This window comes from Spinacia oleracea, chromosome 2 (genome assembly GCF_020520425.1).
Source record: "Spinacia oleracea cultivar Varoflay chromosome 2, BTI_SOV_V1, whole genome shotgun sequence".
Lineage (NCBI taxonomy): Eukaryota > Viridiplantae > Streptophyta > Magnoliopsida > Caryophyllales > Amaranthaceae > Spinacia > Spinacia oleracea.
The window spans coordinates 103221537-103247086 of NC_079488.1; the positions used below are offsets into that span (position 1 = coordinate 103221537).

The 25550-nt window shown below is 35.4% G+C and overlaps 5 protein-coding genes across 6 annotated transcripts; 1 reads left to right on the forward strand and 4 right to left on the reverse strand.

Annotated features, from left to right (window-relative positions):
* Window positions 1–1430: 1430 nt before the first annotated feature.
* Window positions 1431–4859, forward strand: LOC110789233 (transcription factor MYB17). Of its 2 annotated transcripts, none has more exons than XM_021993882.2 (3): window positions 1431–2337; window positions 3676–3805; window positions 3907–4859. In XM_021993882.2, exons 1-3 carry the CDS (start codon window positions 2205–2207, stop codon window positions 4556–4558), a joined length of 915 nt encoding a protein of 304 aa, XP_021849574.2. In that variant the 5' UTR covers window positions 1431–2204; the 3' UTR covers window positions 4559–4859. The 2 variants fall into 2 exon arrangements, with proteins under 2 accessions (XP_021849574.2, XP_056693551.1); XM_056837573.1 differs by lacking the exon at window positions 1431–2337 and adding an exon at window positions 2394–3488.
* A 102-nt stretch (window positions 4860–4961) lies between these two features.
* On the reverse strand, window positions 4962–6793 carry LOC110789241 (remorin 1.4). The gene is made up of 5 exons (XM_056837574.1): window positions 6517–6793; window positions 6352–6396; window positions 6107–6194; window positions 5559–5640; window positions 4962–5348 (listed from the first exon to the last, which is right to left on the reverse strand). The coding sequence occupies exons 1-5, from the start codon at window positions 6668–6670 to the stop codon at window positions 5148–5150; spliced, it is 570 nt and encodes a 189-aa protein (XP_056693552.1). The 5' UTR covers window positions 6671–6793; the 3' UTR covers window positions 4962–5147.
* A 7968-nt stretch (window positions 6794–14761) lies between these two features.
* Window positions 14762–16205, reverse strand: LOC110789252 (protein SLOW GREEN 1, chloroplastic). The gene has a single exon (XM_021993902.2). It carries the CDS (start codon window positions 16072–16074, stop codon window positions 15055–15057), a length of 1020 nt encoding a protein of 339 aa, XP_021849594.1. The 5' UTR covers window positions 16075–16205; the 3' UTR covers window positions 14762–15054.
* Window positions 16206–19059: 2854 nt separating this feature from the next.
* LOC130467687 (chlorophyll a-b binding protein, chloroplastic) lies at window positions 19060–20892 on the reverse strand. The gene is made up of 4 exons (XM_056836275.1): window positions 20863–20892; window positions 20094–20162; window positions 19767–19825; window positions 19060–19303 (listed from the first exon to the last, which is right to left on the reverse strand). The coding sequence occupies exons 1-4, from the start codon at window positions 20890–20892 to the stop codon at window positions 19060–19062; spliced, it is 402 nt and encodes a 133-aa protein (XP_056692253.1).
* Window positions 20893–20973: 81 nt separating this feature from the next.
* Window positions 20974–23531, reverse strand: LOC110789262 (uncharacterized). Its single transcript, XM_021993914.2, has 2 exons — window positions 23341–23531; window positions 20974–22288 (listed from the first exon to the last, which is right to left on the reverse strand). The coding sequence occupies exon 2, from the start codon at window positions 22232–22234 to the stop codon at window positions 21185–21187; it is 1050 nt and encodes a 349-aa protein (XP_021849606.1). The 5' UTR covers window positions 22235–22288; window positions 23341–23531; the 3' UTR covers window positions 20974–21184.
* Window positions 23532–25550: the final 2019 nt, after the last annotated feature.

The window sequence follows — 25550 nt, forward strand, 5'->3', positions numbered from 1 at the left end:
AAAAGAATGGGTGAATATTTGGAGAAATTGGCGAAATCTGCAGGGATTTTGGAGAGAGGAAATTGGGGTTTTTTAGAGAGGGGAACCAGGAGGTTTAGGAGGAAGAAAATGGAGTGAAATTTGGGTTTTAGGCGAGAGATTGCAGTAGCTACGTGATGATCGTTGGATCTACGCACCGCCAACAGCAGCAGCAGCAACACCACCACCACCAGCACCGCCAACAGCTGCAGCGGCAACGCCATTCAATTTTGTGCTCACTGCGTGGCTGCGTGAGAAAGACTGATGATTCATTTGTCTTTTATACAACCTGGGTTGGCCTCTTCTAACCGTCAATTACGGAGGTCTAGACGTTTATTTCAACTTCTAAACTGAAATTTTGAAACTGCCTTAAATTTCTAACCGTCAATTACGGAGGTTTAGACGTTTATTGCTTTACCGCTCTTTAGTTTTAGGTATTTTGTAATTAAAATTAAATTGCTAAATTATGGAGGATATTTTTGTATCGTGAATAACTGAAAAAAACTTATATTATCTGAACATATTTTGTATGAAATAGGTAAAAATAAGCTGAGTATAACAGAGCCTATCTCTTTACGGTGAGCCTCCCCCAAATGTTGTTCTTGATTTTCTTATTCATTTAGTTGGTAATTTTGGTGTTGACTTCATGACTTGGACAATTTTCTACTCTCGGAATCAATTCAAATATGGGTCTCTCAATAAAACAACATTTGCGGGTTCTCAAAATGTGTTTCAATTTAAATAAGAAATCAAGTTTCACAATCGGATAAAAAATATTAATCCGTACATAAGAAGGTTTTTCAGCCTAAAATAGAGGCTTATCAATGGTGAATTGGTGATAGTGTTACCGAGCATGAAGAAGAGTGCGGAGACTATCATCCTAATTAATCGAAAATTCGGAACCCTATTACACGAATACAAAAGGAAAAAAAAGTTCGTTGAATTACCTAACATTTTAGGAACATAACAACTCCCAACCTTAAAACTACCATTCTCACTTTCTCCATCCCAATTTAATCACCATATCAAAAAGTCGTGGAACAGTAACCATAAATCTTAATAATCCAATAATCGTGTTTAATCGTCACATCTTTGCATGGAGAGTAAATCATTTAATTATAGTAACCTGAAATCATAATAAATCAATAAGCATGTTGATGTATCACTCGAATTACTGCTACTACAATTTGACCAACAAAAACAGAGCAAAGCTATACACAAACACCGTACTACTCTCACTCTGTTACAGTGTTACCAACATTAAATGTGTATGTTTGGCAACTCTATTACCTTTACCTCTGTCCTTTCCTTTCTTCCTTCCCATCTTTCTTTTTCTCATTTATTGCTATTTTCTCTCTCTTATTCAATGTCAATTTCCCCTCCTTTTTTTCTTTTCTTTATTTTTTTGAATAAACCTCTGTTCTTTCTTTTCCATCTCTTTCTCTTTCCTCCAATTTCACTACAAAGTGCATTCATTTCTAATTTTTTTTTAATGATTTCAACACAAAAACACAATTCACTGTTCATAATTTGAATGATGTAATGTAATATAAGAAAAGCATGTAGTATCATTTAATGCAACAGGATTGCTCTGTTTTTATTTTGCAGAAACAAACAGAGCACAGTTTTTTTGCAGCTTAAAACTCGCTGATTATTGTACAATTTCTCTCTCTCTCTGATATACTACAAACAATTATTTCTCCAAATTCCCAAGATAGATATTGCACAATTAAACTTTCCCCAATTTTTGGTTTATATATACATTTAATTCACCTCTATAGCTAAGTTTAATTTGTCTCTTCGTTTTTTGGGGGTGAAAAGAAAATGGGATTTCTATCCTTTCTCCAATCTCCACGCTTTTGAATGAAAACTTCGAAACTAATTTGTGCGTTTTCTGGGTTTCGCTAATTTTATAGTTTGATTTCTGGGTTTCATTAATATATATTTCTGTTTTTTTTACTCAAAAGTCACCTTCGTAATTGATTTCTACCTATGGTTAATTTCATAATTTAATTTCTGGATTTCGTTAATTTTTTCTTCTTTTTAACTCAAAAGCGAGGAAGATTTTAGTACTTCTGTTCCAAAATTGATTTCTGGGTTTTGTTAAGTTGACAATTTGGTTGTTGGGTCTTGTTCATTTCTCTGTTATTTTGAGTCAAGAGTGTGAGAGATTTTAGAGAGAGAAAATGGGAAGATCTCCATGTTGTGAGAAGGAAGGGTTGAAGAAAGGACCATGGACATCTGAAGAAGATGAGCTGCTGGTTAAATATATCAACAAACATGGGAATGGTAACTGGCGTTCTCTCCCCAAAAACGCAGGTTTTTCTATCTTCCTCTGTTTTTATTTATGGGTTTTGTGGAGGGTTTTAGCTTCTGAGTCAACTCGGTCGCGGTATATTGTTTATGAATTACGGAGTCATGATAGGATAATACGGAGTATATTATGGATTATGATTTACGAATCCCAAAAAAGTACTGTAAAAACTATATAAATTAGTCAATCTATTGGGGGTCGTTCTATGGAAATGAATCTAAGTAAATTAGCAAAAATAGTATTGGATGTACTCGGCTGTAAAATAATGATTTGGGTTCATCTGCTTTTCCTTCATCCTAACAATAAAATTTTATATTGTCACTTAGAAGTACTAAGTAAGTTTAACTGTTTCCCTTCTCCTTGATAGAGAAATGAATAAACCCTAATTAGTTTTTTTTGTGGGTTAGCACCCGGTTCACCCTTAGGGTTAATTCGAATTCGGGGCGAGTTCTGGGTGGTTAGGTTCTATTTCCCTCCCAATTGTTGTTGCGGGAGATCGAACACGGGTTCTCCCTACCAAGTTCAGCTCCAATCACCACTGAACTAATAAACAATTGTGTAATAACCCCTAATTAGTGAAAATATGTTAATTAGAGTTCAATATATTAGTTAGTTAAATTCCTAAAATACCCTTAATTAGTTTGCGGAATCACCAAAATACCCCCAAGCGTCGACTATTGTACTCCATAATTCATCCCTATGCCTATTTTGGCCACTAGTTTAGCAATTAGTGTTAAGCTGAAATGATAGACCTGAATTTCAGTTGTCACAGTTACAAGACAAAAAAGAAAAGAAAATGGTTAGACAATGTGTTAGTTGAGTAGTACATAAAAATTAGTTATCATGTGGCTTTATGTGAGGCCGGCCTTGATTTTTACCGCCAAATTTATTATTAAAATCTTATCATATACTAACAGATCTACTTCGTACTCGTGTAAGTGCAGTATTTAAGTACGGATCGGTATGTAATTTGTTGTCAACTTTTGTTACTGAGTTAATTATGACAAAATGTTAAACAAGTGCTGCTTGTTCTTTCCCTTAATAAATTGTTCAACACTTGTACTCATGTATGCTTAACAGCTTAATCCCAATGTAGAGAGAAATATGCAAATTGTGGAATCCATGTCCGAATTTCATACAAAAAGAAAAGAAAATGGTTAGACAATGTGTTAACATACACTGCATTCTGCAACTATCCATGTCCGAATTTCACTTATATTTCCATGTTTTCAAGTAAAAGATTCATGTATGTATGTATGTATGTTGTAGAATAAGTCTTGTCCATTTTTCAGTGTTATACTATGGATTTCAGTAAATGAGTGAGTAGTTTTCTTTATATGCAGGTCTCCTTCGGTGTGGAAAGAGTTGTCGTCTTCGCTGGACTAATTATCTGAAGCCAGACATTAAACGCGGTCCATTTAGTCCTGAAGAAGAGAAACTTGTAATACAGCTACATGCCATTTTAGGCAACAGGTAAATAGGCATACCACAATGTTATGTTATGTTATGTGTTCTTATATCAGTAACTTACACCTCAATCTAATTAATACCCTGATACCTTGTGCCTCGATCAGGTGGGCTGCAATTGCTGCACGATTACCAGGAAGAACAGACAATGAGATCAAGAACTTATGGAATACCCACTTAAGGAAACGGTTAGTTTGTATGGGCCTGGATCCTACAACCCATGAACCACTTCCTACACCTCCTGGACCATCCATCAAATCCCCATCATCCCCTTCTACACGCCACATGGCTCAATGGGAGAGTGCCAGGCTCGAAGCCGAAATCCGTCTTTCAAATGAGTCCTTACAGTCTTCACCAGGGTTCCATGATTCTGACCACTTCCTCCGCCTTTGGAACTCTGAAGTTGGGGAATCGTTTCGAACTTACGAAACAAAGGAGAAGATTGCATGTCAAAGTGAAAGCCCATTTTCTCAAGCATCCACTTGTACTACAAAATGTGCCTCCACTTCAGGTGTGACAGTGGATAACCATGATGAAGAAATGGTGGTGTGTAAGAACTTGATCAAATCCGAAGTCGTTGATGTAAATACAAGATCAGATTCTTCAAGCTCCAACGAGGTAGATGATTCATCTGAGTCTACTGCATTACAGCTGCTCTTGGATTTTCCTGGATATAATGACATGAGCTTCTTAGTAGATCCTGTTGATGGCTACTACATCTTTCCTTCTTTGATGAATCCACAAATGAGTATCATCTGATATTTTGGTGTGTTTTTTGAACTTGTACTGCGGTCTGCGGATGTATGGTTTTTTTTTTTGGGGGTCATTTTCAGCAATCAGCAGTATATTTATTTCTTAGTTAACTATTATAGTTCTAGCTTCAGGTTACCTATTTTCCCAGTCTAGTCATGTATGTTGGTCAGATTCTGCTCATAATCATGTTCCTGTATCTGTTTTCTGATGTCCTGTATTTTGAACTTGTAATGTTTTATCTGTAGACTCTTTGACTAGCTTCATTGTCAATTTGTCATATATGTATATGGTTGAATCTTCTCTTTCATTTTCTCACTTGTTTTTTGTTGCAAATTTATGACATAAGACGGACTTTTCTAGTTGATAAATAAAATCATAGACTGCTTAAATTTGGCAAAAATGAGCCATATACCCAAGTCTCAGAACCCAACTGTAACCAAAATTTTAACAATCAATCACCAGTACTATTACACTGATCTCTCACACAACTTGTTTACGCCGTAAAAACAAACTTAAGTTGTGCAATCTAGCTTAGTGCTACACCTTTGAAACTGCATTATCTTGAAGTAACTATATATTTCTGGCTGAGGAAGATCTAAAATGAGATGCAACCAAGGATCTTCTTTGGGGTATATCCAGTGGCTCGGTATTTAGCAGCCTTGTCCTTGATCATGAGGATATCTTCTCCTTTTTTTGCTTGAACTATTGCTCTCTTCTCTTCTGTTTGCTTGTGGACTAGAGCTACCATGTTCTTCATCTTTTCTGCATATTCAGCCTTCTTCTTTTCCAGCTCTTCCTGCTCATTCAACAATCAACACCCAACGTATTTATTAAACGCGAACAGTCTAGTTACAAATTTCTGCTATGTTTCAATCAATTTCAGTTTATGAATTGAATTGAATGTGGAAAGTAGACAGAATATTGACCATATGATCAAATTTCAAAAGGCTAATGTTGCACTAATGTAAAATGTATTACATGATGATTGACGAAATAATTAAGGTACCTCGATATACTTGAGTTTAGCGTCTATGGATGCTTTCTTTCTGTTCTCCCATGCGTTCAGAGCAGACATCAGCTTCTCAGCCCTGTCCAGTACCAACGAACAATCAAACATCACCATTCAGTTATAAGAAATTCTTTTAGCCACTATTATAATGAATCCAATAGTTTTGTGTAATCAAACCTTAATTAGAAATGGACATTGGTTAATGATTGTAGTATTATTGCCTCAACAAAGCCATAATTCAAGCAAGCATGCCTTGAAATGTAGATAGATAAATACCAAGCAAGAGATATGTAACACATAAATCATTAACGCATCATTATCAAAGGAATTGAATGGTGTAAACGAGATTTGATAATTCTCATCAACAAACCAGGGCCGGGCCCGGGCCCGGGTTTGATCTAAAAGTTAGTGGTAGCATGTTAATTAGGAGGTTCCTCACGTATTGTTTGTCTTTAGTCTATAGAAATTAAACGGTACAAATGAATGATGTAAACGGGATTTGATAGCATGTAATGTAATGTAATGTGATGAGTAAAATGACTTACTTGTTGACTGCTTTAGTTTCTTCACTTTCTTCCCAAGCCTTGATAAAAGACAACCTCTTTTCCTGCTCAACATGTGCCAATGCAACATCTATAACAAACAAACAAACATGAATACTCTATGACAAATTTCATAATAAATGAAGCTGAATTTAATTTATGTCGTATATTGTCCTCTAATTAATTAGATAATCATGAGTAACTGAAACTGAATTAATTTGTTGTGCCAACATTAACTATTTACTCACCCCTGTCAACTGATTGCTTAATCCTCTGAATTTCAGCCTCTTCAACTGTTTGTTAAACATCATAATAAGTATATCAAATTAGTCATTCTATTAAACATTAAAAAATCACATGCTCATAAACAGAAAAAGAAAAAAAAAAGGAAAGGAAGGGAGGGAGGGGAGTACTTTCAACGACGGCAACGGTAGCCTTAGGAGTTGCCGGCGCCGGTGGTGGAGTAACAGCCGTTGATATCTCCTTGATGATGGTGGATGATGATGATGGTGCATCACCATCCGTTGATTTGCTTTCTACAATTTTTTTGGTCTCTTTTTCTGTCATTTTATTTTATTTCTTCTTCTGTGTCTAAACAAGTTAAATTGAGGTCTCTTTGTGATTAATCTTTCTTATAAACTACACATTAAAATGACAGGTTGTTTTTTTTTTGTAAGAAAAATGTTTGCTCTCATACTATTAGTGGGCTACCATGTTACCAACTTAATAATCCTTGTTTATTCTGTTAAATTTATTTGTGTTCTATATAACCACATAAGTACATAACCATTAAACACAAAACTTTGCTCGATCAATTAGGTACTTCTTCCGTTATTTATTTATTGCAAGTTCACCCTTAAGTTACAAGATTGCCGTTACCCAACTTACGTATTCATTTTGATTTGTTGTCTTCTTTTCTAATCACATGAGGTCTTCAACTCATCCACTTGCAAATGTTGCGATATTGAAAACATAAATTCTTACGCTCTATTTACAAGTGGTGTACAATAAATATTGTATATTGGAGTAAAAGTTAACTCAAGATATTTAAAAGTTACCCCGATATACGTAAAAGTTATCTATTTTTTTTAATGATAATCTTTTTCATTTTAATAAAGAATTTTCAATCAAAATCGCTAATAATGTATAAAAGTACGGAGTAACTATTTAACCCTTTGAATATTTATCCACCAACTTTTTTTCCCATAATGTAAAAGTTAATAAAAATATATTAAAAGTTACAAAAAGATGGAAAAAAGTTACCATCGTGTAAAATAAATTTATTGTACACCTTACACGTAAGTGCAACACCTTTTGTATTTAAGTAACAGATTAAGTATATATTTTTTTCTTAATTATTGATTTATTACGCATATGAAATACGGAGTACAATTTTTTTTTTTAAATTAACACCTCGCAATAGAACCTATACAATGTGGTAGTACGTAACCACCACGCCTTAACTTCCAAACATATTTCTAATTTTTAATTTCTCTCACCACTATATTCAACGAATAAAATTGTAGAGTAATGTGTATGGAAATGCTAATCCAATGAGAGGAAAACTGAAAGGGAAGTAGAAATAATACAAAATTAATTATTTGCCAACTAAAATGATAGCCATAGACGTGTTCAAAAAGACATGAGAGTCACCATTACGAAGTTGCTCCCACATTCATCCTCACAACTCGTATAGATTTGTAAACATATTTTAGGCACGGCTTTAAGTACACTAATGTTACAACTATTCAGAGACGGAGAAGGTGTATTAATCGAGTAATCATACATACTGTTCCGGTATTGGAATAATGAGCTAATGAAGGCCCTTTTGAATGTGTTGAAGATCTTGCTAGCTTGAATGAGTTGCGTCCGAATTCACCTGCACAATAACAAGGTTACTGGCATCGGGGGTGTTTCCGAGGAAAGCCCCTCTGCTCGGATTCTAGAGATAAGTTCTCTAGGAAGTAGTCTTAAGGCGGTAAATTGGACGTACCTTGGGGTGTGTGCTATTTATAGTGTTTGTGTATTAAATGCTCATAGGTCATTTATTAGTAGTGGGCCTTGGTCCTTTGTTGGTGGCTGATCAGCCATGTTGAATAGAAGTGGGTTTGATGTTGTTGTGTGGAGCCATTGGACTTTGGACTTAGTGGCCTAATTGGTATACTCCGGTTAAACATTAACCGGAGTATTTGTTTCAACACCAGAATCATGCTGTTGATTTTGAAATCTTTGTGTGGAAGTGGACAATTTTCAACCGATTAACATTCGTTTTAAGATGGAGAAAGGAAGATCATCCTTACATGTCTCCGTTAATGATATTTTGAGAATCTCACACATTTCGGAAATCTACCTACAGTCCGAGCAACAGGGCAATAAGACCAATTGATATAAGTAGACAAGTTTTATGGTGCGTAGACATTCTATCAACTAAATTAGTAGACATCTGTATTTACGTATCACAACTACTAGCGATGCCCATATGAGTGGCCCAAATGCTGCCCTCCGGTCAACAAGACAACACTCACTTGATAATAAGTTAATAACATAAATAATTGGTATGTCTAGAATGTACGTTACACGGAACAAGGAAGAAATATCTTGACTCTTATACCAAGTACTCCATATTATAAAGTATGTGTTTTATGTTTATCTTGATGTTGTTGTGTGGAACCAGGTAGGTGCATGGACCCCTCGAAAAAAATTGGGAAAAAAAAAATACTTATAGCTGAAGGATAAGAGACCTGTCATATATAAAACCGATCTCTTAGGTTATACTTAAAAACACCCGCCCCGCAAGCAAGACATCTGGTATACTATTGAGATAATCATAAGAGACCACCCTGTCCAAACAATTGATCTCTTAGAGTTCTGAAAAAAAATATAGGGGGTAATCCTAAGAGATCAGTCATTATAAATAACTAGTCACTTAGGATTTTGAATTTAAACACCCGCTTTCTTAAATTAAGTAATTCTTTTCAGTTTTTACCACACATCAATAATTGTAATAATTTTGCACGATTATAATATGAATGTTGATTAATTTTAGGACGATACATTTTTTTAGTAATATATTGTGTTTTGTGGAAGTTCACTGGACACAACACTCTAAAAATCCTGGGAGCGCCACTGTCGACACCCAAAAAAAACATTCCTGGCTCCGCCACTGAGGACACTTTGAACCCTATTAATAGACATGGAAATCATTTATGTTCATTTGTACGCCCCCATCCAAGCATTATACAAAGTAGTAATTTATAAGCATACACAAACAATATCAACCATGCATTCAAACACTCCTTTCGTCGTGCCTACACTTTGCACACAACAATCTCGAAGCGTTGAGTTACCGCGAAAGCAAGTAGTTTGTGTAATTGTCTACCGAGAGGGTTATTAATTGACATAATTCACTATAAAGGTTAGGGTGATCCCTGATCGTGTGTTTATATATAATAACTACTCCTTCAACAACCTCGCAACAAATGTCTTCATTGGAGACTGATTCAGATATTATGCTTCGGAATTAATAGTTTATCAACTGTTTTTTCAAATCCTAAATAAAACCTCGCTCACTCAAACTTGGAATCAAATACAAAATGAACCACTTTCCAGAATTTCCTTCCAAGAATTTCCAAGCACAACCGCCGCCAACTTTTCGATTTCATCATCTTCCCCACTATACGCCTGTAAAATCTTACCCCCTTTCGCAACACAACAGTAATGTACAACCCTTAATTAATTGCAGTCCAATTAAGCAAGAATCTTGATTCGGATAAAGTAGAATTGAACCAAATCTTCAATTAAAGAAGCAAATACTAAGTAGAAAGCAAGTAATTCAATAGCGAGAAATTCTAAAGCATCCAATAAATACCAGAACAGCTCTAACGTTAAATCTTCAAATTCCAAAAAAGTCGGAATTTCTAATCTGGGTGAAGTATTATCAACAAAAAAATACCCATAAAATACAGGAAATTTAGAGGCGAAAGTGGGAAGAATACTAGAAACTGAAACTGAATTTTGAGGCAAAAACTTATTGTGAGTAGAAAGGAAAGAAGATTTCTGCCGAAAGAAAATGGAATTTCGTGTGAGAGCTTCTCAGAAAGTTTCAACGGTGGTCGAAGGAGAGAAAATGGAAGGAGAGCAGTATCAGCAAATTTAGGGCTTTAATGCGACAACAATCAAATGGCATTTCACGACTTTTTTTAAAAAAAAATACAGAAAAATAATTCAAGAAAAACTGGAGAAAGAAAATGGCGAAGAAGACGGAGTAAAGAAGAGAGAGAAAACGATTTTTTTAATACGTCTGAGTTAGTTAAGGGGCATAGGGGATTCTTGGAGGGAAATATTTAAAAAAAAATCGTTAAATTATGTCCTGTGCCGTGCACGTGGTGATCAACGCCGGAAAAGTGGGTTTGACCGTCGGAAAATGGGTCTTTTGTCATTTTAAAAAGTGAAAAATTCCTTATTTTAATCAAATTTCCAATTTTTATTACATAAAAAACCTTTGTTTGATTATAAAAATTTGTCGAAATGATAAAAATAACAAAAACCAAATTGTATTATTTGTGAAAATGGAAAAACCCTGTAAACAACAGTTTAATTATCAATTGCATCATAACTAGACCTGGCAAAATTGACCCAGACCCGAAAAACCGACCCGATTGATCCGATCTGTAACCCAAAACTGATCCGAAATGACGATCCGAAATTAACCCAAAAAACAAATAGAACCGACCGGAAGTGATTTGACCTGAAGTGACCCGATACCCGAACGATCCGAACCGAACCGGTCTTCACCCGAAACCAAACTAACCCGAATCGAAAGTAACCGTAAAATTTAAATCAACCCGAACCGATCTGAATCCAACGTTATTACTCCCTCCGTCCCGGAATACTTGAAACACTTTCCTTATCGGGCCGTCCCGGATTACTTGAAACGCTTCTAAAAATGGAAATTTTACATAATATTTTATTATTTTCTCACCTTACCTAAGGGCCCACCAACAACCCTACTAGATAAAATGATAAACCAGATAAAAAAACTTGAATCCGTTGAAAAAAAATGAAGAACAACAACAAGGAAGAACAAGAGATGGAGAGAAACGTGAAAGGGAAGATTGAAAAAAATGTTTTCTCTCTCCTCTTTTATTTTTATTTTTTGGAAATAATTATTGTTTGTTGGAAAGGTAAAAGATATTTGAGTTTCAAAATTAGATTTTTAAAACAGAGTTTAAAATTCAAATTGAAAATTTCATTTGAAGGAAATCTTAGAAAAATGAGGTGGCACCATTTCATAGGTGGTGTGTAAGATGCCAATGTACACCAAGTGTACTTCTAGCATCATCCCTTATTTACATGAAGAAATCAAAATCGATAAACCACAATCATTATGGCTTTTATTTATCCTATGTACTACAAACCCTTTCCAAGAAACTAAAATCATGTTGTATTTTGTTTATCTTGTTCAAACTGAAATTTGTTTTGATATTTTAAAACTGGAAGAGATTCTATGTAAAACAAAACTCTCCCAGAAACTAAATATTTTCAAAACTAAATATTGTTTGATCCCTTTAAAACAAAATAGATTTTAGGTAAAATATACCCCTCCAAAAAATTCGTACATGAACGATCAAAATTCAAATAGTTCAAACGTATATATAATTTATTAACACTATTTCCCAAAAAGTAGTTTAAACGTTACATTGTCCCTATATAAATATAATTCATGATAAAATTTCAAACTTAATTTTGGGGTTTTAGAGTACTGTAAAATTTTCTCTCCTTGCCGTGAAGTACTGTAAGGAACTTTATTCAATGTAGTGACCATTATAGCAAGGGGTATCAGCACATCAACAATAACATCATATTTGTACTTAATCTATGTCTTTTTTAACAAGTTACTTCAGTTACGCTTTTCATTTTCTCGTAGATACTATGATCCCATATAAAGGTTTTTGATTCCTGTAAACACTGAATTTCATACTCCGTATCTATTTCCTTAAATCAAAAATAAATCGCCTTATGATTCTCTTAAAATTGAAATGATCCCGTAAAATTATAGACATAAATAATGAAAAAAATTTGGCTTTGCAGGGATTCGAACACAGGTACGCGTAATCGGAGCTAGGGAACTTTATTCATTGTAGTGACCATTATAGCAAGGGGTATCAGCACATAAACAATTACATCATATTTGTACTTAATCATGTCTTTTTTAACAAGTTACTTCAGTTACCCTTTTGATTATATCGTAGATACAATGATCCCATACAAAGGTTTTTGATTGTGCAAAAATGAATTTCATGCGTCGTATCTATTTCCTTAAACTAAAAAAAATCGTCTTATGATTGTCTTAAAATTGAAATGATCCCTTAAAATTAAAGTCATTGTATTGAAAAAAATTGGCCTTACTGGGATTCGAACACATGTACACTCATAATTACTAAGAAACTTATTCATTGCAGTGGCCAATATAGCAAGGGGTATCAGCACATCAACAATTACATCATAAATATTTTTAATAAGTTACTTCAGTTCCCCTTTTCATTTTCTCATAGAGAAAATGATCCTATATAAAGGTTTTTGATTTCCATAACACTAAATTAATACTTCGTATCTATTTCTTTATGATTTTCTGAAAATTTGAAATGATCCCGTAAAAATTATAGTCATAGTAATGAATTTTTTTTGGCTTTACAGGGATTCAAGAACCTTAAAAGTCGTCGTCGCTAAAAGCCATCGTTTCCGCCGCCGATAGAGGCCACCATTCATCCGGCCAAATTAATGAACAAGAACAGCAAGAAGAACAACAAGAACAGCCTAAAGTCGGAAAAACTCTTAAATCCCAATTTAACTAGAATCCCACATTAACTAAAATCCCAAAATAACTAAAATCAGAATAACATATTAAATTATTTCAAGAAACAAATTGAAAATACCGAAAAACCCTAAAATCCCAAATTAACTACGAACAACCACAAGGAAAAGCAAGATAAACCACCACCGCCGCCGATAAAAGTCATCCGCCAATTAATTGAAACCAAGAACATGCATAAGAACAAGAACAATTAATTTATTTCGCTGGCGGTCTACGGTGCTACCCCACTTCACGAGCCCGGAAAAAAACCCAGCGGAAAATACCGTATAACATCCATAAGAACAAGACCAATGTAAAGAATGATAAACCAGAAAAAAAAACTTGAATACATTGAAAAATAAAATGAAGAACAACAACAAGGAAGAACAAGAGATGGAGAGAAACGTGGAAGGGAAGATTGAAAAATATGTTTTCTCTCTCCTCTTTTTTTTTCTTTTTTTGGAATTAATTATTGTTTGTTGGAAAGGTAAAAGATATTTGAATTTCAAAATTAGATTGTTAAAACAGAGTTTGAAATTCAAATTGAAAATTTCATTTGAAGGGAATCTTAGAAAAATGAGGTGGCACCATTTAATAGGTGGTGTGTAAGATGCCAATGTACACCAAGTGTACTTCTAGCATCATCGTATAATGTGCTTCCCAACACTTGAAAATCTACTCTCAATTTCTGAACCAAGATTTTTCTATATTATTTACACTCTCTGCCAACGAAATCAATTCACAAACTTGACATCTATACCAACAACCTTGAATCAGAAAGTCCCCACGGGCGAGTGGCAAAGATGCTCAACCGTTATGGGGTTCCATTATTGGCTTCACAAGTCAACTTACCAAACCAAAGCCATCTCAATGCTCCTAACTAACAAACTAACGCCATCTACAAATTGCAATGTCGGTGGTTCTGTGTGCCGGTGGTTAATGTGGTCACAACTCACAAGTGCAAGTTTTACACTTTAATCCCACCAATACCATCCTAGATTCCTAGGAAAGTTTCACCTTTAGCATTCTTAATTAGATGGAATACTAACCTTGGGGGGCAAAAGGAGTTGTGATTTATGGGATATAAATGAGTATACACGGCAACCAAGAGCCAGAGAGATAGTATTAGCAGGGAAATCAAAAAAAAAAAAACTTAGTATCATATTTTAAAATCATCACAAAAACTGTCCTCTATTTTCAATATCTCTAAACAAGAGCAACTCATCATAAAAACTGTCCTCTAATTTCTGCACCTCCCTCCAAACAAGAGCTATATAAGGTACTTAGAACGAATAACAGATGCTAGTTATATTTTCTTTACTTGTACCAAGTACACCAAAGCTCACACATAGCAGTCAATGGGACAGTGAAAGCTATACCAGAACTATGTTGCCTAAACTCGAGCAATGATCATGATCGGGTCGGGTATGGATTCAAACTATGTTGCTCAGACTCTTATTGGGGTGTCGTGTCCGACAAGGGATCCAAGGATCTGACACTCTAAATGTTATAAATTTCATAGAAGGCCACTCTATATTTCGGTGTCATGTCGTGTCGAAGTGTCGGAGGATCGGACACTGACACCTTCTATCAACCAAAGTGTCTAAGTAACATAGGATTCAAATATAAAAGACCTAGCTGCCTGGTTTGCTCAGCTATTCTAAGGGGAGTTTCAATCTCAACTTTGTCCAAATTCAAGTATCATAATATGCTACATATTTAGCTAATCAACTAATCAAAAGTAATAGTCATCCATACTATTGACATGAACAATCAAGTTAATGATACACAAGGTCAGCACCCAATTTCATAACTCATCAAGAAGTTCCTTATTTTCTCATTCCTTAATTGTAATCATGTGAGCAATCATGCATCACTACATCATCTAATCAGTAATTCAGTATACAACTCCAATAACTAATCATTTTGCCGCAGTAAAAATGATCCTAAATACAAAGTAATGAGCAAAAAATAAAACAAAATACTCTTTTCACTAACACAATATGATAGGAGACAGATGATTTACCTAGAAGCAACCACATTGCTTCTTCCATCCCTCGCTTATTCCTGCAACCAAAAATCACAGCCCATCGCAAATTCAGCTCTGCGAATCGGTCCCGAACAACTTCATCCTTGAAAGTGGAGACCTCAAGTACCCTTCAACCTCATATTTCTTGGGTGAAAGCTCTCTATACTTGGCAAATTGTTCTCTAGCCTCAGTGTTTCGATCAAGCAAGCTATAAATCATCCCTTTACAGAAATAAGGCCTAAAATCTTTAGGATCCTCCTTGATTAATTCCTCATAATTTTTCAATGCTTCATCCACATTCTTATGCAAGAACTGAATTTGAGCAATGATCAACCTTACATCCCTAGCTTCCTTCGCCTTATTCTCATCCATAGCAATGCTTAAAGCCTGCTCTAGCCTTGCAATCACGTTATCGCTTTCGCCAGAGCGGTCCATCAGCAAAGCATTCTCAAACAATGCCTCAAAAGAAAGAGGATTCAATGCCAAGATATCCTCAAATGCTTCTCTAGCTTCCTGGGTTTTCGCCATTTCACTCAATAACCTCGCCCTTAGAAATTTCCACTCCATTTCAAAAGGTTGAGCTTCTACCAATTTACCCAGAATATTCAATGCCTCTTCATCTTCCCCAATTTCAAGTTTTTTCTGTAATAAGCTCCACAAATTATCCACAAATTCGGAATTAGATTCCAATAAGTGAGACAAGGGCGATTTCGCTTCAGACCCACTTTCAATTTCATTCAAATTATCAACTTTTTCTTCCTCCACCGTGGATTCTTCTACAGTTGGTGCCGACAGCTCCGCCTTCGCGGGCATTTCCTTGAATTTGGAGGCCATTAAAGTGGCTGCCACCGTTAAAACCACCGTTTTAGCAGCGGTGGAAAGAGTTCGGGAAAATGGGGTTTCTTTGTTGTACCCATTTGAAGGATTAATGTTAGGATTAGAAGAAAAACTAGCAGTAATGGAGAGCTTGGAAGAGGGTTTAAGCGGGGTTGTTGAGGAGAGAGAAAATAGGGTTGATGGAAGAAGATGGTTGCAGTTGGATTTGGGGAGACGAAGGAAAGAAGAGGATATGGCTATGGCGGAATCCATTAGATGAGTGTTGCGGAGTGTTCGGAGAGAGAAAGAGAGACAGAGGTAGGTGAAGCTGCACCAGTTTCAGGGGGAATTAAAAATGAGGGAGGTTTTAGGTGGGGGTGGGGATGGGGATGGAATGGGTTTTGCCGTTTTGGGGGTAGGTGAGACTCGTGATAGAAAGGGGAAAAGTAACCTAAATTATCAATGGGGCAATAGTCAATGTCAATGGAGCTTAAGCTCAGAGCATTGTTAATGGTGTGTAATATTTTTGTATTTGGGGAAAAATAGGAGGAAAAAGTCAAATTTAAGGGATTAATGGTTTGCAAAATCAATTTTGCCCTTGGAGAGTGCAAAATCAAAAATCCCTTAGCATGGAAATTTTTTAGATTTGGAGTGAGAAAATTCACCCAATTTAAATCCGTCATGTAGCATTATATAAAAAAAATCATGTAATGATTATTATTCAACGAGAATTTGTTTATATTTATGATTCATAAAATAATAAAATAAAATTACTGTAAAAATTCAAGATCTACAAATAGACATCCACTTTGATATAATTTAACACACTTTTTTTCATTTCTCTCTCTAATTTGCTTATTTACAACTATATGTACCAAAAATTTAATTACTTATTTTCTAATTTTTGTTGTTGTTATTACTATTATTGTTGTTGTTGGAGAGTTTTTTTTTTGCTCATGGATAAGAGAGGGATGGAAGATTTTCTTTTTGCTAATGAAAAAAATGAAAAAGATGAGTGAGAAAGTGAGTAGAGAGAGAAGAGTGATGAGTTTTCCCCCCATAATTAACAATTGTCTTATGGAGATATACTCCGTAGGTTGGTGGAGTAATTGAGTCATTTGGGTGACAAGTCTAAAACCTGACTAGACCGGAATACATGACATGTTAAGTGTCCAGTCTCCGATCCGTGGAGTTTCTAAATTTCGATTTTGGTATGACTAGTTGTTGCGGTCCCCCAAGTTATCAAAATCAAATGGCAAAACCAACTATGTCATGGATAGAACAATAAGACATTGAATACATGATGGCCGCTTGTTACGTAAATATGTTATGCATGCTAATAGTAGTTTATATCAAAACCTAACACCCAAAACAAAGCACCTGATCAGCTTCCGAAAAGTTGCAAATGAAAGAGGCCGAGATTGGTTAAAAGGTCTGTTATATTAAGTTAACCCCATATACAATGCCATAAAAGCTTAAAAACAGCTTCATCCTCACATATACCACACAATATTTATCGAACCAGTATATTACACATTACTGAAGGCGTATGTTCGCAAGTCTCAACTCAGTTGCACACTGAAGAATCAAGATTCTAAAAGCAAATCAAAGGTGTGCTCCCATGTCAACTTTAATAAGAAGAGGAAACCAAATGACAGATGCAATTTTTTATATTCAGTGGCTCTCAAAGTGCAGGTTATAACACATTATGTCAAACAGACGACAAGAACAGTTCTAAGAACAAATTGAAGTAATCATTATAGTGCCCGGCCTCTAAAGTCTTACCAACTGATAAAAGGAGGAAAGAATGAGTACATGACGTCTGAACACGTCTGAACAAAATATAGAGAAAAAGGCATCAAATAGGTTCATCCCTTAGTCTCACATTCTTCAGAATTTAGTTAATTCACGTGAAGAAACACAACACACTGTAACTAAATGTGCCATTTCCTTGTCCTATGTGTGTTTGTATCAGACACATTGAAAATTTCATCAAGATGAAACAAAATTTAGACTATATATTCGAAAAAAATGAAGAGTAAGGGGATGCTACCAGCAACTGTAACCTGTAAGGTAGGTATAAATTTTCATTTAACCTTTTACCTATCATCACTTTGCAAAATGTGGATTTATAAATAATAGTCCCATTTAAGTATTTAACATCATAATACTCAAGTATGAAGGATAAGCTAAAAGGTCGCAGTTCCAAACAAATTCAACCTGAAGTTCACTATCATAATGCCAAACTATACCATCATATATACAATTTGCTGATAGTGGGAGATAGCTCAGCTGGTTAAAACTTCTCTCCCGATTTCAGGTGATCCTGGGATCAATTCTCATCCCCGCCATTGTGGCTCATTTGCACACAAAATATATATATATATATATACAATTTTCTAATCATTATTGGTACGCTATATAGACTGCAATTTTCAGGATGATACTTAAAAGAGACATTTGATGAAAGTCTATCAGCATTCAATCAGACGTATGAATCAATTACCTTGTCTCGGACTCTCAGCATCACTAATTCGCTTCACTAATTTACCTCACTATCATCAGAATTTGGCATCATTGCAGGACCATAAATTACCAATCCCTTCCGCCCCCCCCCCCCCCCCCCCCCCCCCCCCAAAAAAAATCAGCTCTATAATATTAGCCTCAACCGCCTAAAATGGAGAAAAACAGTTACATTTGCATCAAGCATCAAGTTTAGAGAAAACCACTCAAGTTAGGCAATTTTCCTAGGGATTCGGATTTCTACTGGCCTGCAGTTCAATAAGATCACCAGTACACCATCATAGCGATTTGTCATAATTACGAACTAAGAGCCAGCTACACTCTAAACCAAATATAAACTTGTAACCCCTAAAACCCAACAACTCACGGTTCACAACATCCAAAGCATGTTATCTAACAAAGAAAGATTTTAAATTGGGGTAGACCGGGTAGTTGACTATCTGATCTTAAAGATATGTTGAAGAATCAATGAATCTACTCAGTAAGAAATGAGACAGCAGCAAGCAGTCAAACACAATCAATTAAGCAACTAAATCAGACCTGAAGAAAGCTTCCATCAAACCCAAGTTCCATATGAAAACATCAAAAACATGCGAAAACAAAAGCAAGGATTAGTACCGCCACCAAACAAATAAAGAAGAGTGATGATTCAATTAAAAAGTTTACCATCCATCAAATAGAGGACAACATGGCTTGCCCGGATAGCAAGGATGCTTTGGCTGTGGACCAGGTTCTCTAATAGGGATCCATCCTTAAACCCAATTTGACACCGCTCTTTGACAAGAGTTCAGGGAATACAGTCCAGGGCACCAAGCATACCCCATCTAGAGTTGATGACCTTGAGCTCACGGTTCCTGGCGGAGGTTTCAGGGGTCTGTTGATAAGCCAGCAGTATCCCAGCCATAGGAATTCACCAGTAAGGTATGCCAAGGTCTTGTCTGAGAAGGGGCCCAAGTACTTGGGACGGTCAGGACTGTACCTGCATTTTAATTCCAGATGTTATTACTCTTCATATCAAATAAAGAGAAAGCAACAAGCAAATAACTCTTTTTCCGATAAAGTATGGAGCTAATTGATCATATTTTTATCCCTTTATTAATTGTCAGTTTTAATTTTATTCTTTGCATATAAGAGAATTAGTTGCAACTTGTAGGTGATCTAATCAAAATAAGTGAGAAACTACTGTCTCCATCTACAACCGGAAACAGAAAAAAAAAAAAAATCTTACAGCTTGCGAGTATTGAAAGCATGTACATAATCATTGCATCCAACATAGAGTTGAAAATTTTAGAAAGCTGAGGTATATATCTCAGCTCTTTCGCCTACTAATACCTTTTGTCATTTGTTTTGTCAGCTTCTGCTAAAAGATACAAAAAAAGGTTAACATAAATAGGTGAGAGGTTTATGGATAAGACACGATTTAATACCAAGAAGATAATCACCAAAATGTTACCCAAAATTTAGCAACTTCACAAATTAGCTCCAATGCATGACCAGCAAACTAAAACATCCAGCAAGAAACTTAAAACCGCAAAGGAGGGAGGGGAGCACCAACCAATAGTTGACAATAATGAAATTGATTTATTGATTAAATTACCCCAATTAAAACCCTTAAATTTCGGATTATGACAACTCAAAACAAGAATTGCATTAAGATAAAAAACAACTCATAAAGCTTTAGATTGTGAAATGGAAAAGGGGAGAGGGGAGAGAAAACCTCAACCAATGGCATGATCTCTAATAGAAGCATGACGCAAGAACGACAAAACCTCCATAGTTCTAAAAGCAACAGAAGACCGATGTTTACTGAATACATCTTCAAAGGAAGGCCTACCTTCCTGAAATCATCATAAGCATACAAACTAAAGTAATTCTCAAAATAAAATAAAGAGGAAGAATGTTAACCTTGAACCAAATCTCAAAACTAACAACTAACAAGTGAGAAGTTCTCACCATCAATTAAAGAAGAAAAATGAGAAGTTTAAGATATCCTACACGAAGCTGGATCAAGACCCCACATTGGACTTCTGGCCCTGTTTCTCGGAATTCAATCCCTTTCGTACTTTTGTTATACCCCAAAGACAAACCCTAAGTTTCAGAAACTCTGCATAAATACTAAATCAGATCCTTCAACCTAAACCTAATCTGGAGAGAACAGTGATGAACTAAGAGAAATTGCCATATACGATTGATGGATCATGGAACCAACTCAAAGGGTCATCAAACACAACTTCTATAACCTTCGATAAACTAATTCCCACCCAGAAATCAACTTAAAAATCGAATCATAAACCTAAAAAGAAACCAACATTCAACTTCTAGTATGATTAACAACATCCCTTTACCCTACAACGTATTGTACATACTGATATATTGTAATTAAGTGGCATAGCCTAGCTGCCTAGGTTAAAGAAAATATGTAAACTCAAGATTCAATCAAACAAACTAAACTCAAAAAGAAATCGAAAAGAACTCTCTCCTAGAAATTCAATCATTCGACAGCAATCAATTTCATAATAAAGAAAAATACAAAGTTACCTGAGAAATCAAGGTAGAAGATAAAAACATTGGATAGAAATGGAAAAAATTCCACGAAAAATGAATATAAATACCTCAGAAAAAGGGAAAATTACTTCTGCGCTGCAAATATCCAGCTACAAACTACTAAACTAAAATTTATTCAGCATCAAAATTGCATTGTACATAGTACAGTACTAAAAGTTACTAACCAACAGACGACTCGCACCGTATCACATTATCACATAAACACATTGCTTGCCATTATGCTCCTCCAAATGTAGGGAAGAAACAAAAGGAAAGATACAATGAAGATCAAAAAAATGAAAACACAACATAAACATCAACCAGTAATCATGGTTCCAGCCCCTTCATCAGTCAAAACTTCCAGCAGTAGGGAATGTTGAACCCTACCGTCGATTATACTTGCTGTCCTAACTCCCTGAGCCAGTGATCTAATACAACAATTGACTTTCGGGATCATCCCACCAGCAACCTTCCCTTCTGAAACCATCTTCCTTACCCCGGCAATATCAATCTCCTTCACTAAACTACTCGGATCATCTTTATCTTCCAAAATCCCCGCAACATCAGTTAACAATATAAGCTTTTCAGCACCCAAAGCAGCTGCAAGTTCCCCTGCCACAGTGTCTGCATTGATGTTATAAGACTGTCCTTTCTCGTCGGCTGCCACTGAGGCAATGACAGGAATGTGATTATTTTCCACTAAGGGCCGAAGAACAGTGGGATCCACAACAGCTACCTCGCCCACAAAACCGAGTTCGGCAGCTCTAGGAGATGGACGTGCTGTGAGGAGGCGGCCATCCAATCCGGACAGCCCAACAGCAGTGGCCCCCGCCTTATTTATGAGAGAGACTAGTTGTTTATTGACCTTCCCCACAAGAACCATAGTGACTATTTCCATAGTGGATGCATCAGTCACACGAAGGCCATTGAGAAAGTTTGGTTTGAGGCCAATGCGGTCAAGCCATTGGTTGATTTCAGGACCACCCCCGTGGACAAATATAGGGCGAATACCCACACATGAGAGAAGTACAAGGTCATTGATTACTGATGCTTGAAGAGACTCGGATTTCATTGCTGCCCCACCATACTTGACGACTATGGTTTTCCCTCGGAATTTTTGTAGGTATGGAAGAGACTCTGCTAGGATATCAACTCGGGTCTGAGCAGGAGTAATGCCAGCTACTGATTTATCAAGGTCTATCGAAAGTGATGATCGAACACATGGTAAGGATCGATGAGTGGTTATTTTAGTTGCTGGCTGGGCATTAGTGAAGGGTGAAGGGAGCTTGAGGCAGTGGTTTGGACATTTTAAGGATTTCTTTGAGAAAGAAAGAGGAGAAATTGCAGGACATTTAGCAGCGAACATTTTTCTATCAATTACTGCTTTGAACTTTTAAGTTATGAATACACAGAATTGAACCTGCCATTTTAAACAAAGTGTGATGCTTGTTAGAATACTTCAACAGTGCTAATCCTTGGATAGAAAGAGTTCCGGAAATGAGCATAGTACCATGGTAAAACTAATATACTAGCTATAGCAGTCTGCACTGCAGTAAACAAGTAAAAATGCGATACGTTCGACCAGATTAAGGTGTAGCCTACTGCTATTTCACCTCAACAAGATGAAGATTACAATGAATAGTTCCAGGCTTACAATATTTTTAACAGAACTGTTTGGGGGACGCCAAAAGTAATCAAAGTTGGCTAATTCTCATACACCCCCATCATACCATATGAAGTATTAGGTTCCCTGTACAAATTTGTGATTCCCTGATGTCTTAAAACTCTTGGGGGCAAGAGGGATGGTAACATATATGAAAAGACAAACTATTTCTACAACCAATCTCCCATGCTGTAGTATAATTTGCTTTGGATTTGGGTCATTCATCTTTCTACACTTGCAGTCGCAACAGAGAGAAGCAACAACACTAACTTCAAAACCTAACACTACATATTCTATACTACATTTGATTTGTTCAATTATTGCCTAATTTGAACAAAAACTGACCATATGTCCATATCCAATCAAATATTAATATGTATAAATGTTTATGCAAATGAACTAATTCCTAGAACTTCATCGTCAATTAAGTTACTAATTAAGATCACTAAATCACTAACAGCGCAAAAATGTGACTTCAATAGTTCAATCTCAACAAAAACAAAATCCCAATTATTTGCAGCAATCGAATAAGCAATATCAAAATTTCAAGCAATTCAAATTAGGTTAAACAAGTACCAAATTATAGCGAATTAGCAATTGCATTTTGCAAATCTGTTACTATGAATAAGCGAATAAAACAATTGTAATTTACAAATTCGGGAATCAAAAGACTTGAGCTTGAATCAATCACCCATTCTTAAAGAAATAAAACAAATTAAAATTATCCCAAAAAGAACGAAAAAAAATACAGCGATTGAACCAAAGTATAAATGACGTTCTGCAATGCCAAAAGGGTGAGGAGGGAATACCTGGACAGTGGCCGGGTGGATTCGTTGCGTTAGATAGAGGAGTGTGAGTGGGAGTGGAAGAGGGGCCTTCTATTTTTGTGGTGGACTCCGGTGTACCGAGTACGGCTAACTCTTGAGTTCTGTGTGAGTTTTTTTCAATTTCAAACCTTTTTTTTTTTTTTTTAAGTCTTGCCAACGAAGCAGTGTAGGAATTTCTAAATAATCTGGCAAATTTGACGACTTTTATAACCCATTTTTTTTTTTTCGAGAAATGACCTTATATAATTTTTTTGAAATTACTCATTACTTTTTTTTTTTTTTTTGCGAAAGACGGCCTAAGGAAACTTTCCGGCATTGACTGAGCTTTTTCGGCCATTGACTTGTACCTGAGCAACACGTGTGGCTTCATTTTGCTATATTTCCAACAAAATGCATTGTTAAAGTGATGTTTGGTAATGCTCTATTTTGATATATCGTGTGGTGTTTAAAGGAAGTTGTTTCGTTTCCACTGAACATGCTCGTTTTCACAAGTTAACATGTAAAATAAAGTCACATGTGCTGCTCACGTGCAAGTCAATGACCGGTAAAGCCCAGTCAATACCCGGAACTTTCCTTTGGTTGTCTTTCGCAAAAAAATTTACACTAAGGTGTGATTTTACAAAAAAAATTATATAGGGTCCTCTCTCGCAAATTTTGGACTATAAAAGGTCTTTTTTTGGCAAATTTGCCAAATAATCTCCTACATTGGTAAAATAAGTCTATCAAGTGGCAAAGGTGTAATAAATAAGAAAAAAACTAGTATGTGGGATAACTTTACTTGTATACTTTTTCCCGTGGAAACGCATGGGATAAATTTACTTTTATACTTTAAAAATTCTACTAAACAAATTTACTCATTTCAAAGTTCTATTTATTAGGATTTTAGTTTTTTTTATAATTTTGTTGGTGATCGTATATATAACGGAGATTGAAACTATATTATTGTTTCCCAATTGTGTATTATTTTGTACATCTTATTCTTTTTATTTGTATAGTCTGCTACGTACATACGATGTAGTATTTTTTAGGTCAATTTCGGAAACTATATTACTCCCTCTGTACCTTAATACTCGCTTCGGTTTGACCGACACATAGTTTTAGACAATTTAATTGACTTATTAATTTATTAGATGATAGTTGATAGTGGATATTTATTTACTCCGTAATATAATTAATGGGAAATGTGTCAAAGAAAGAGGTGGGGATGAGGGGTGATTGAATCTTTTAATGTTTTTTAAGTAAGTAGGAATATATGTAGGTACATAATTAGTGGGAGAAATGATATAATATTAGTAAAAATATACCATTTATAGAAACGATACGAGTATAAGGAACGCATTTATGAGGAAAGTGGGGGGAGTATTAAGGGACAGATGGAGTATTTGTTTCCCGGCTTCCCGCTATTGATTTTTAAGGCTTATTTCACAAACTTTGACTTTAATTAAGTTAGATTATAATTTTAAGATACTCCCTCAGTTGTTGTTTATTAGTTCATTATGGAATACTCCCTCCGTATTTTTTTAAGAGATACACTTGCCTTTTCCGGCCGTATTTATTTAAGAGATATACTTGCCATTTTTAGTAACTTATCAACCCCACCATCTAATTAAATAATACATCTAATATACCTTATCACCCACCATCCTATTAAACAAATATTTTCATAAACCCACCCCACCTTCCACCCACCAAAATGACATGGTCCCCACATATTTAATTATTAAAATATCTATCCAACCCCACTTGCTTTATTATTTTATTTCATTCAATTATTCTTCTTAATACTCGTGCCCGACCAAGTGTATCTCTTAAAAAAATATGGAGGGAGTATTGAATAATCCACTAAAATGACACATTGCATGTGAATCTATAAAGAATCTCACCCATGTGGGTAGGGGAGAGAAAAAATTAAGAAAATATGGGTATGTGGAGTGTTTAGTGTTGTTAAATAGAAAATAAAGGAACCACTTGCATATTTATCTAGGACGAAAAGGGAATTACAATTGTAATATAAGGGTAAAAGGGAATAATTGATGAACAAATAAGAAAATATTCTAAAAGGACTAATAACATCCCAATACGGAAATGAGACTAATAAACAAGAACGGGAGGAGTATGAATTTGATTCATTTAATTATTAAATTATTATTTTTAATGAAATTTCATTTTTCTTCTTGCTGGATTGGTGTGTG

Coding starts and splice junctions, on each gene's coding strand:
- LOC110789233 (XM_021993882.2), top strand. CDS start 2,205: ATGGGAAGATCTCCATGTTGTGAGAAGGAAGGGTTGAAGAAAGGACCA. Junction 2,338..3,675: donor TTCTCTCCCCAAAAACGCAG/GTTTTTCTATCT, acceptor CTTTATATGCAG/GTCTCCTTCGGTGTGGAAAG. Junction 3,806..3,906: donor CATGCCATTTTAGGCAACAG/GTAAATAGGCAT, acceptor TGCCTCGATCAG/GTGGGCTGCAATTGCTGCAC.
- LOC110789262 (XM_021993914.2), bottom strand. CDS start 22,234: ATGTTCGCTGCTAAATGTCCTGCAATTTCTCCTCTTTCTTTCTCAAAG.
- LOC110789241 (XM_056837574.1), bottom strand. CDS start 6,670: ATGACAGAAAAAGAGACCAAAAAAATTGTAGAAAGCAAATCAACGGAT. Junction 6,195..6,351: donor TAAGCAATCAGTTGACAGGG/GTGAGTAAATAG, acceptor TGTTTGTTATAG/ATGTTGCATTGGCACATGTT. Junction 5,641..6,106: donor GAAACTAAAGCAGTCAACAA/GTAAGTCATTTT, acceptor GGTACTGGACAG/GGCTGAGAAGCTGATGTCTG.
- LOC130467687 (XM_056836275.1), bottom strand. CDS start 20,892: ATGTTTTTATCTTCTACCTTGATTTCTCAG. Junction 19,826..20,093: donor TTGCTTTTAGAACTATGGAG/GTTTTGTCGTTC, acceptor TGGATGTTTTAG/TTTGCTGGTCATGCATTGGA. Junction 19,304..19,766: donor AAATTTTGGGTAACATTTTG/GTGATTATCTTC, acceptor ATTAAAATGCAG/GTACAGTCCTGACCGTCCCA.
- LOC110789252 (XM_021993902.2), bottom strand. CDS start 16,074: ATGGATTCCGCCATAGCCATATCCTCTTCTTTCCTTCGTCTCCCCAAA.